General features: G+C 48.1%; 1 protein-coding gene across 1 annotated transcript; it reads right to left on the bottom strand.

Moving 5' to 3' along the window:
- Positions 1 to 1,312: 1,312 nt before the first annotated feature.
- LOC132380872 (SLAM family member 8-like) lies at positions 1,313 to 10,999 on the bottom strand. The gene is made up of 7 exons (XM_059949790.1): positions 10,910 to 10,999; positions 10,577 to 10,721; positions 9,738 to 10,061; positions 7,104 to 7,391; positions 4,739 to 4,888; positions 4,508 to 4,596; positions 1,313 to 2,611 (listed from the first exon to the last, which is right to left on the bottom strand). Exons 1-7 carry the CDS (start codon positions 10,997 to 10,999, stop codon positions 2,489 to 2,491), a joined length of 1,209 nt encoding a protein of 402 aa, XP_059805773.1. The 3' UTR covers positions 1,313 to 2,488.
- Between the last annotated feature and the right edge of the window lie 899 nt (positions 11,000 to 11,898).

Genomic DNA, 11,898 nt, shown 5'->3' with positions numbered 1-11,898 from the left:
TCAGTTTCTTTTCCCCACACCTGCACTTTCTGGAGCAGATGAGGCTGGGATCACCCCAGTCCTGCTCGATCTCCACTACCTCTCCTCTCTCTGATGCCAGCTGTTCATGCAACCGTTGTGGGAGGAGGAATCCGAGGGACGGCCCTCCACGTCTACCGGACCACAGCCCGTGCACAGTACCACACCTGCAAGGACCAAGATGGTACCGCTACCTCCTCTCCATCCCGCTGCAGAGGTGGTGGGTGCAGAGGATACGCTAGGTGCATCCTCTGGAGGGTCTACACGAGACACCTCAGCTCCACTGGCCGTGGAGTTTCCATCCTGTTGGCCCCGTCTTTCCTGCCAGGGAGTTTAAAACTCCAGGAAATTGTACATAGAAGCCGAGAAAACCTGCAACACTATACAGGCCACTTGGCCCACAATGCTGTGCCAAACATGTACTTACTTTAGAAATTACCCAGGGTTACCCATAGCCCTCTGTTTTACTAAGCTCCATGTACCTCTGCAGGAGTCTCTTAAAAGATCCTTTCGGATTTGCCTCCACCACTGTCACTGGCAGCCTATTCCACACACTCACCTCTCTCTGTGTAAAAAACTTATCCCTGACATCCCCTTTGTAACTACTTCCAAGCACCTTTAAACTGTGACCTCTCGTGCTGGCTATTTCAGCCCCGGGAAAAAGCCTCTGACCTTCCACTTGTACCAGGTCACTTGTTTCACCTTGCTGTGTGCCCGCACAGTGTGCCATCGCACTTTGTGAATCTGTATGTCCCTCAGGCCTGATGTGATGAGATACGTTAGTTTCAAGAGGTGTTCACTCTCTTTATCATTTGTTGGTCTTTTTTACTTTATGGGTTCATTTGTGTTTCTTGTTTTGTGGCTGTCTGTAAGGAGATGAATCTCAAGGTTGTGTCACATATTATCTGTGACAATCTCTGAGTACCAGATTACACTTGACTGCAATTGGTCTGTAGTTTTCCATTGCTTGGTAACACAATTGCTTGTCCAGACACTTCTTAAATACTGTGAGCATTTCCGCCACCTCCATACCCTCAGGTAGAGTGTTGCAGATTTTTACCTCCTGGGTGAAAACCTTCTTAAATGTCCCATTGAACCTCCTATTCCCCACCTTTATACCTTGGCTGGCTTTAAACACCTAGGCCTTGAGGAAAAATGTACAAACCTCCTTCTCTATTCTGCCTGCAATAATGTAGATCTCCATCAGTGTCTTCGGATCTTTCCTACATCCATATGGAAAATCACAATGTACATTCAAAATTCAAAGTAAATTTATTATTAAAGTACATATATGTCACCATATAGAAACATGAGATTAATTCCCTTGAGGGCATACTCAGTAAATCCAAGAAACACAATAAAATCAATGAAACACCGCATCCAACGCGCACACACAGGGTCCAGTAATGACCCCGATGGGATGAAAGTGGCCATAGGCTTCCAATCACAAAAGCAACAGTCCACTATCACTCTCTGCCTCCTATTACCAAGCTCACTTTGTACTCAATGTACCAACTTGCCTTGGATCCCAGGAGGTTAAACTTCTGGACTTGCCTTCCACATCCTAGAGAGGTGTAGAGAACTCGAATGGTCATGTGGTGTGTATGAGATCACATGGCTAGATCCTGTACAACATGGCCACCCCCCATCTATGCTGTATCCTTGCATCATTTATATTAAATCCCTGTCTCTCGTTCTCCTCACTTTCCAAAAACTCACTCTCCCTTAAACCCGAGACACAACCAGATACTGGGAATCTTGGGCAACACACACTTCATGCTGGAGGAGCTTAGCAGTTGGGGCAGCAGTCAGCCGAATCGTCAACTATTATTCCCCGATAGAGACGCTGTCTGACGTGCTGAGTTCTTCCAGCACTTCGTGTGTGTTGTTGCTCCCTTAAACCTTTCCATTTTTCTCCCTCTCTTAAATCCCTGTTCTCCACTGAGTCCCACCTCATAGCCATTCCTCATAAATCCAATGTCACTCTGAAATCTTCTCCCCTCCGCCCTATTTTTTCCCTTCCTGACTTCTGGCAGAAGGTTGACAGAGTCTCCTGGATCCCCATCTTTCCCCACTGATAATTCTGCACCATCACTGTGAACCTGTGTTCGAGAATTGATCACTCAAAATGGGAGAGTGGTGAGCATTTGGAAACTGGGCACAGGCTCACATTATTCATTTAGCTATTAACTACTGTTTGAGTAGGATTAATCAAGGTGATAGTCTACAGGGGCACGTTCTGACAAAATCTCTTCCACCAGACAAAACTGGTGACTATTATTGAACTAACATTCAACACTTTCTAAGTACAGCAGGAAAGAGCAGCCATGCTCGTGTCCCATAGACCTCACCCCCCACCACGACAGTGGGACAGAGAGGAAACCTGCATCTTCAAGCCACCAGTCCACATGCAGATCCCCCTGAGAGTCTGTCCCTCCTTGATCCAGTGCCAAGGGAGGGACGATCCATCCTAGACTACAGGATACTGTCCAGGGGCTCTGTCCTCAGGCCATCCACGGGAGGGACTGGCACGGTACATCACCGCAGCGTACTCAGTGGGGGTAGTCTCGGCAACGACCTCCGGACCAGCAAACTACAAAAGAAACAGAACCTGTCAGCTCAGGGTGATCTAAGGGAAACAGTGATAGGACACACTGCGTCAGAAAGTCTTGGGGACTGAGAAACACAGACAGGGAAACAGAGCCCAGGACCCAGTAAGGGAGATACAGACCAGAACTCAGAGGCAGGACCTGGAGAGAGGAGACAGGAACAAGGAGATACAGACTGGGAGCCAGAGATAGGGCATCAACATAGGGAGATATGGACCAGGACACAGAGGCAGGGAGATCTAGATGAGGACACAGAGGCAGAGAGATCTGGATGAGGACACAGAGGCAAGGAAATACGGACCAGGACTGGGAAACAAGACACGAAGACAGGGAGATGTAGACCAGGACCTAGTGACAGGACGTGGAGACTGGATACAGAGACAAGGACTCTGGAGAGGGGAGACATTGAGACTGGACAAAAGGACACAAAAGACCTGGACATACAAAGCAAGACACAATGATGGAAATTCGGATCAGCAATAATCAACTGACAAACAATGGTACCAACCCAGCATCAACACGGCCTCATTCTCAGTGCATTCACAATGGACTCACAAACTGCCCATCGACACAAATATTAACTCCACGAATTATCATAAGAAATGCACACACTACTGGGCATAACTGCATGTACAGGGACAGTGAACCCAGTGAGTGGGTGTGGGGGGACAGTGTGTCCCAGTGACTTGGTATGTGGGGACATGATATCACAGTGACTGGGTGTTTGGGGACAGTGTGTCCCAGTGACTGGGTATGTGGGGACAGTGAACCCAGTGACTGGGTGTGTGGGGACAGTGTATCCCAGTGAGTGGGTGTGTGGGGACATTATATCCCAGTGACTGGGTGTTTGAGGACACTGTATCCAGTGACCGGGTATGTGGGGGACAGTGTACCCAGTGACTGGGTGTGTGGGGACAATGTACCCCAGTGAATGGGTGTGTGGGAAGAGTGTATCCCGGTTACTGGGTGTGTGGGGACAGTATACCCAGTGACTTGGTATGTGGGGACAGTGTATCCCAGTGACTGGGTATGTGGGGGACAGTGTACCCAGTGACTAGGTGTGTGGGGACAGTGTACCCACTGACTGGGTGTTTGGGGACAGTGTACCCAGTGAGTGGGTGTGTGGGGACAGTGTATCCCAGTGACTGGGTGTGTGGGAACAGTGTACCCAGTGACTGGGTATGTGGGGGACAATGTACCCAGTGACCGGGTATGTGGGGACAGTGTACCCAGTGAGTGGGTGTGTGGGGACAGTGTATCCCAGTGACTAGGTGTGTGGGGACAGTGTACCAAGTGACTGTGTGTGTGGGGACAGTGTACCCAGTGAGTGGGTGTGTGGGGACAGTGTACCAAGTGACTGTGTGTGTGGGGACAGTGTACCTAGTGAGTGGGTGTGTGGGGCAGTGTATCCCAGTGACTGGGTGTGTGGGGACAGTGTACGCAGTGACTGGGTATGTGGGGGACAATATACCCAGTGACTGTGTATGTCGGGGACAGTGTATCCCAGTGACTGGGTGTGTGGGGACAGTGTATCCCAGTGACTGGGAATGTGGGGGACAGTGTATCCCAGTGACTGGGTATGTGGGGACAGTGTACCCACTAACACTGTGTGCACAGAGGGTACAATTGCTGTTAGATCTGCCTGACCAGGCTTGGAGATCACTGAGGTAAAAGTTCAATTGACTCCTCAGTGGTAAATGTGATCTTGCTGTGCCTCAGTGTGTATGCTGCTGTGTTCTGCACTGGTAGTTTGAACAATTTCCGGTGACAGGAACCCGTGGTTGGTTCTGGGATTGTGCAGATTGCATGCAGGCCATATGTTCAGGCTGCCCCGATGAGGGTGAGTGGCCCCTTTCCAGGGGTAACATGTCTGTCATTACCCTGTCATTTCCCTTGGGGGGCTGCTCGACACTGCGATTCTTCTGCATCCACTGAAGATCTGTGTAAATGATGCCTGTCTCCGCTTGGTCTGTGGGACAGAAAGCAGAGGTGACAGGGTCTGTACTAAAACCATTCCTCTCTCCCAACCCTGTTGTCAACTCCCTGCCCCACCCCATCTCTGTCCCTCCCCCAATTACTAGACTCAATGACAGGGTGTCAGATCTACTTGCCTTCAGTCCCTGAAGTTCCTTCCCTTCCATCAGCTCTTCTCCTCCATGTGACCCTGAGGATCACAGTGAGAGCAAAGATCAGGAGGGTCCCCGCCACTGACAGTACAATTACCAGGGTCACTGCAATCGGCACCGCTGTTGGTTTAGAAGCTGTAACACAGAGGAGAAAAGATTTCCTGATGAATCCAGTCCTCACACTCCCAGTGACACAGGATTGATGAATTCACTCCATCCCTCCTCAGTCGGAGAAAACTCCCTGTCACCTCAACATAGTCCCTCAGTACCCTGAAATCACCATCACATAAATCCCCTCCAAACCCCACCTCTCCACCCCACTCCTCTCCCTTCCAACATCCCTCAGTCCCTCCAACCTTTTTCCCTCCAATAACCCTCAGTCCCCTGAGTCCCGATTCCCTCCGATCACTATCACCTCACTGTCCTCCATCCCACCCCTCCCCTCCAGTACCCCTCAATCCTTCCATCCAATTCTCTCCAATCACCATCAAATCACTCATCTCCAAACCCATCACCACCCCTCTGATACCCATCAGTCCCCTCTTTCCCCATTCCCTCTAATCAACATCACATCACTGACCTGCACTCCACCCCTTCAATACCCCTCAGTCCCATCATCCTCTATTCCCTCCAGTCACTATCACATCACTTCCCCCATTTCCTCCTACTCTATGGTGCTCCCATTGGTACACAAAAGAACAATACTATTAACATTTGAAAATGTTGTGACAGGAATTAAGGAAATGGTGGAGGAATCAAAACTGAAATTGCCCATCTTCTCAAACATAGAAACATAGAAAACCTACAGCACAATACAGGCCCTTCAGCCCACAAAGCTGTACCGAGCATGTCCCTACCTTAGAAATTACCTAGGGCTACCCATAGCCCTCTATTTTTCTGAGCTCCAATGCGCCTATACAGGATTCTCCTAAAAGACCCTGTTGTATCCACCTCCACCACCATTTCCAGCAGCCCATTCCACTCACTCACTACTCTCTGCATTAAAAAAACTTACCCCTGATATCTCCTCTGTACCTACTTCCAAGCACCTTAAAACTGTGCCCTCTCATGTTAGACATTTCAGCCCTGGGAAAAAGCCTCTGACTGTCCACACGATCAATGTCTCTTATCATCTTATACGCCTCTATTAGGTCACATCACATCATCCACCACTCCAAGGAGAAAAGGCCGAGTTCACTCAAGCTAATCTCATAAGGCATGCTCCCCAATCCAGGCAACATCCTTCTAAATCTCCTCTGAATCCTTTCTATAGTTTCCATATCCTTCCTGCAGTGAGGAGACCAGAAATCTAAGTTGGGTCTGACTTTACCTCTCGGCTCTTGAACTCAATCCCCTGGTTGATGAATGCCAAAGTACCATGTGCTTCAGCTTGGATGTATTCTGCTCTCTGACCCTGTCCGAGAGGATACTGCAGAGGACAGTTTACTTTGTAGGTAAGCTTTGTCTTTGGATTTTATACACAGGCCTCCACTCATATTTGTCAGCATAGCCTGGGTGAGGATCTGCAGTGCATTTTGCAGATGGTCCATACTGAAACAACTGTGCAATCTTGCTGGAGCGAAGGAATGATTAGATTGGAGGGAAGGATTATTTAGGATGGCTGAGGCACCGAGTGGTCAGGGAGGTGGAGGTAGAGCTTGAGTAGAGGGGTTATTGAGGGCCAGTGTGACGGTGCTGGATTAAAATCAGTGGAGTTACACTTAGTTAGGCCCCACTTGGAATACTGTGCTCAGTTATGGTCACCTCACTACAGGAAGGATATGGAAACCATAGAAAGTGTGTCGAGGAGATCTACAAGGATGTTGCCTGGATTGGGGAGCATGCCTTAAGAGAATAGGTTGAGTGAACTCCTTGGAGCAAAAGAGGATTATGAGAGGTGACCTGATAGAGGTGTACAAGATGATAAGAGACATTGATCATGTGGATAGTCAGAGACATATAACCAGGGCTGAAATGGCTAACACAAAGGGGCATTGTTTTAAGATGCTTGGAAGTAGGTACAAGGGGGCTGTTAGAGGTAAGTTTTCACACAGAGACTGGTGGGTGCATGGAATGCACTGCCAGCAATGCTGGTAGAGACAGGTCCAATAGGGTCTTTTAAGAGATTGTTCGATAGGAGCATGGAGCTTGGAAAAATTGAGGGCTGTGCTATAGGGAATTTCTGGGCAGATTTTAGAGTAGGTTACATGGTCCGCACAACATTGTGGGTCAAAGGGTCTGTAATCTGCTGTAAATGTTTATGTTTTTATTAAGCTCTTCTAAACTGTCCCATCTCACAGTCCTGGGATGGGGAGATAACTAAATCCCAACTCCTTCCTCTGACACTCACTACATGTGTCCAGATTACAGACGTTCCCCAGCCGGACCTGTGCGGTGTCCTCACTGATGGGGTTGCTGGCCTTACACCCGTACACCACATCCTCCATCTCTGCTGTGCAATGAACCTGTATCGTCTCTTCGTGTCTCCAGAAGTGATGGCTGTTGTTGTCTCCTGTAACTTCTCCTCCTCTCCACAAACTGAAGCTGATGGGGTTGCCAGAGGCCACGGAACAGGTCAGGGTGAGGTTACAGGTCCCGGTGATGTTCTGAACCGTGATGTTTGCTCCTGACACAGGCTCTGAGGGCGTGAGGGAGAGATAGAAGATAAGTAAAGAAGATCATTGTGGACAGCTCGATCCTCAACGCCCTCGTCCCATCCCCAACAGTCCAGAGTAAACTTCAAACCAATCCCACCTCATTTTTACCCAAACGATTTAAACCTTCCCTCATCCTTCTGTTCAGTCACTTGCTGCTGAAGCAAGTTCCCACATGCTGCACCTTCTTTCCCAAACACAACCCACACTCATCTACAAACTCTCCATCATGTTCAGTTTATAGCGCTCTATTCCAGAAATTCTCTCCATTTCCATGTCTTTTGTTCCTCCTCTGTGTGGTCCTGGCATCCCTTCAAAGCCTAAAACCTGAGTGAGCCCCAGCCCAGAGCTGCCTTGAATCTGGTCCAACACAAGACACAGCCCATTCTATTCTGTCAATCTCTCAATCTCCACTCTGCCTGCCCAGATTATGATGAAGGTGTGAGACCCTGAGAACCTGTTCCATTTCTTACGTCTCTGTTCTCACACCCTCTCCCACTGAAATCAAGGATATGTTTCCTCTGGCCCTTTCCTTCAACCCCACTGGTCTGCACCTTCAGTGGATCAACATCTATGCTTCCTGGTCCTTTCAATGAAACTACATTGAATCATAGAGCATTGCAGTGGCTAAACAGATCCTTCAGTCCATCTAGTCTATACCTAGCCCCATTGATCCACATCTGGACAAAGTCTTTAACATCCCTCCCAATATTTATTCAAGTTTCAGTTAGACATTGAAATTGAACCTGGTTCCAATACTTCCACCTGCACCTTGAAATTCCCCCACCTTCCCCTATAACTCAGGTCCTCAAGTCCTGATACTCTGCACTCGTTCAATCGAATTGATACCTTTCCTGTACATAGGTGACAGGAATTGCACAAATACTCCAAATTAATCCTCTCCAAGGTCTTATAAAATTTCAACATAACATTGCAACTCCTGGACTCAATCCTTTGATTTATGAATGGCAACGTGCCAAAAGCTTTTTTTATGACCCTATCTGACTGTGACAACACTTTCAAGAATTTATTGTTCTGTATTCCAAGATCTCTCTATTCTACTACACTCTTCAGTACCTGACTGGTCATTATTTAAGTTCCACCCTGGTTTACTTCCCAAGGGTCAAGGCTTTGTACTCGTCTGCATCAAATTGAAACTGCCAATTTTCAGCTCATTATTCTTGCTGGTCCAGATCCTGCTAAAGACTTTGATAGTCTTCCTTACCGTACACCCAATCAGTGTCATCCTCAAATTTGATGATCCAGTTAACCACATTGTCATCCAGATTGCTGATAGAGATAACAAATAAGGACCCAGCACCAATCCTTGAGGCATTTCACTAATCACAGTCCTCCAATCAGAGAGACAACCATCTTGTAGATCACCTGCAAATCCAATGTCGAATACAATTTGCAACCTCAACCTGAATGCCAAGGCAATAAACATTCTTCACCAACATCCCATGCAGGACATTGTTAAAGTCCATGTAGACAAATTTAACTGCTTTTCCTTCATCAACTTTCCAATAGCCTCCTCAAAAATCTAGACACAACCTACCACACAGAGAGACATGTCAACTATCTCCCAATCCAAATACTTTTTATGCTTGGTCCTTTAGCATACCTTTGAGTAACTTTACCCAGTTAGTTTACACTATCCTCAGACTTACATTCCCCTCCCTTCCCTCTTTCTTACATATTTTGACCAGTTTCTCCCTGAGTAACACCTTGCTCTGCTCTACTGCCACACCCACAACTCCCACCACTCCATGTCCCACACCACGTTCTGGACACACACAGGAGGAAGTGTCACAAAACCATTTCCCTTCCCTCCATGTGTCACTCACTGGGACACTATATTCAGTGTAATGAATACACAGGGTCTCACTCAGCACAGCACAGCATGAAGGCTGAGGAATAAACACTTTGCTGAGCTCAGACCTCAGTCTGTGGGAATAAACAAGCAGTGTCCTGTTAAACAGATGGGATAACTGGGATCCCTGAACAGGACAGACCAGGCCTTTCACCTGGGGTAGAGTGTGCAACTGAGACCCACAGATACAGACTGTCCAGCCCATTCACATCATTCTCCCTGTGTGCTGAGCTCCCTCAGTCTCAGACACATGAGATTCCCCATTGTTGGTTCAATCCCTCCCGGCTCCTGACTCCGCCTCTGTGGATGTGGCGGGTGTATCCTCCAGACTCACTACACTGGAACCGTGAGCCCAGCCCCAGCCACGGGTAGTCAGTGGGGTTCAGTAAACAGAGAAACACAGAGGATCTGCCCTCACCCATCCATTAAGGGTGTTTCAGGGACTGGTCTCACTCACCGTACACCTCCAGTCGCACTGTTGTATTACTTTCATCTCCTGAACTTGCAGCTGTAAAAATCCCAATATATTCACCAGAGTCATTTCTCCGTAGATCATGGATTTCCAGACTGATGTTCCCAGAATGAAAGGTTATCCTGTTCTTGTACAGCTCATTACTACTGTAGTCAATGTTCCCATTCGAGTACTTCACAATCCTGTTTCTGGGCCATACCCGACTCCACTCAACCTCAGTAATGTCCGGTCCGACTGGGATCCCAGGATGTAAGGAGACCGAGTGTCCCTGAGTTCCGGTCACAGTGGTTGGGGGAACCGCAGTCCCAGCTGAGGAGACAAGACAAGACAGTCCATAGGTGAGGTCAGAGATTGGAAGTGGAATCAGTCCTGGGAAAATCAAAGACACTGGAAAAAGACATTCGGCCCATCATGTTTCTCCCAGCCCTGTGAGACAGTCAACACAAAGTTCCTTTTGTTTCATGCTGAGACCCTTCATCAGGGCTCAAAACTCTCTGCCCCCAGCCCTGAGAAATGAAGTTTCAACCTGCAGCCAGATATCAGTGGTCGGGTGTGGTCACAGACATATTCATAGAGGTTTGGGGTCAGACACTGGGATACCCTCACTGTGGGTGTGCAGGGGTCAGTTTGTCGGCTGTTCGGACTCAAGGTGACCACCACTCAGACTGAATTGTCACTGGACCTGGGTCCCCAAGCTCTCCGACAGAGCTGGTTCAGCACAAATTGTTCCGTCTCTGGGAAATGTCCCACAGGCCGCACCTCCCGTCCCCAGGGGGTTCCTTCCACTGGCTGCTCCTGTACACACTGCACTGTCCGACCCTCACCTGTTGGCTGGATCTCCAGTGTCAGGTGGTGAGCGTGGAGTCGCAGTTTGAGTCTGTCTCTGAGGACTCTCCTCTTCTGATAAGACCTTGGAGCAAAGAGGGTGTACAGTCCAATACTACAGTTTCTGGGCAGGTTTCTGGTGTCCTGGAGAGACAGAATTCCCTGTTTAGATGAACAGTGGTCTCTAGTTAGTGGCTGTCAACAGCCTGTGCCCCACTAGGGGTGATTGGCTTAAGAAGGGTGTAAGAGAATCTAGCTGGATGTGGTGGTGGAGATGGTGTCCAGCCTGACCTACCGGACCAGGCTTCCTGTTTTACAGTTCACGTCTATACATTCTGCTCAATGTCCTTTTGTCCATGTTCTCCCTGTTCCAACTGTTGCCACTCATTGACCAGATAATCCCGTAGCCAGCTTATCCCCATGGCACCCTATCAAAGAGACCCCCTATAGAATTTTTCTTCTCCACAGTTCTAATGTAGAGACTTTGACCTGAAATGTTGGCTTTTTCTCATTCAACAAAGTGTCCTGAACTGCTGACTGCTTCTATCTCCGGTCTCATATGATGGAGACGGCAAGATTTTAAAAAAATGGATCAGAGTGTCTTTGGGGCAGCTTCTCTGGTTCTAAACCCGTTCCCAACCATGTGTGGATGCACAGTAAAGAAAGTGCTAAATACTCCTGCTAGTTGGACCACACAGATCTTTAGTACTTGGCCAGGAATGCTGTCTGGACCAGACACCATTAATGTAGGATGAGTGTAAACAGGTGGTTGATGGTTAGCGTAGACTCAGAGATTTGAAGGTACAGTTTCCCTACAGTATCTCTCTCTGTCTCACTTTGGATGGCTTCTCCACATTGAGATGCTGGTCACTGAATCCACTGCAGGGCTGTGCCTGGAGCACACTCAATAGTCACTTTATTAGATACAACTGGACATCTGCTCATTAAAGCAAATACCAAATCAGCCATCATGTGGCAACAACTCAATGCATAAAGCATGCAGACATTGTCATGAGGTTCAGACCAAACATCAGAAATGTGACCTAAGTGTCTTTGACTGTGGAATGATTGTTGATGCCGGATGGGATGGTTTGAGTATCTCAGAAACGACCGATCTCCTGGGATTTTCACCACATCAATCTCTAGATAAAACTGATAGTGGTGATTAAATCTAAAAAACAAACTGAGCTGCAATTCTTTGGGCAAAAGTGCCTTGTTTATAAGAGAGGCTAGAGGGGAATAGCCAGACTGGTTCAAGCTGACAGGAATGTGGCAGTAGCTCAAATAACCACACGTTACAACAGTGCTGATGAAAAAGAGC

Source organism: Hypanus sabinus, chromosome 25, assembly GCF_030144855.1.
Source record: "Hypanus sabinus isolate sHypSab1 chromosome 25, sHypSab1.hap1, whole genome shotgun sequence".
NCBI lineage: Eukaryota > Metazoa > Chordata > Chondrichthyes > Myliobatiformes > Dasyatidae > Hypanus > Hypanus sabinus.
Note: the sequence above shows the minus strand (reverse complement) of the source record. Positions and strands in the feature narration are given on the sequence as shown.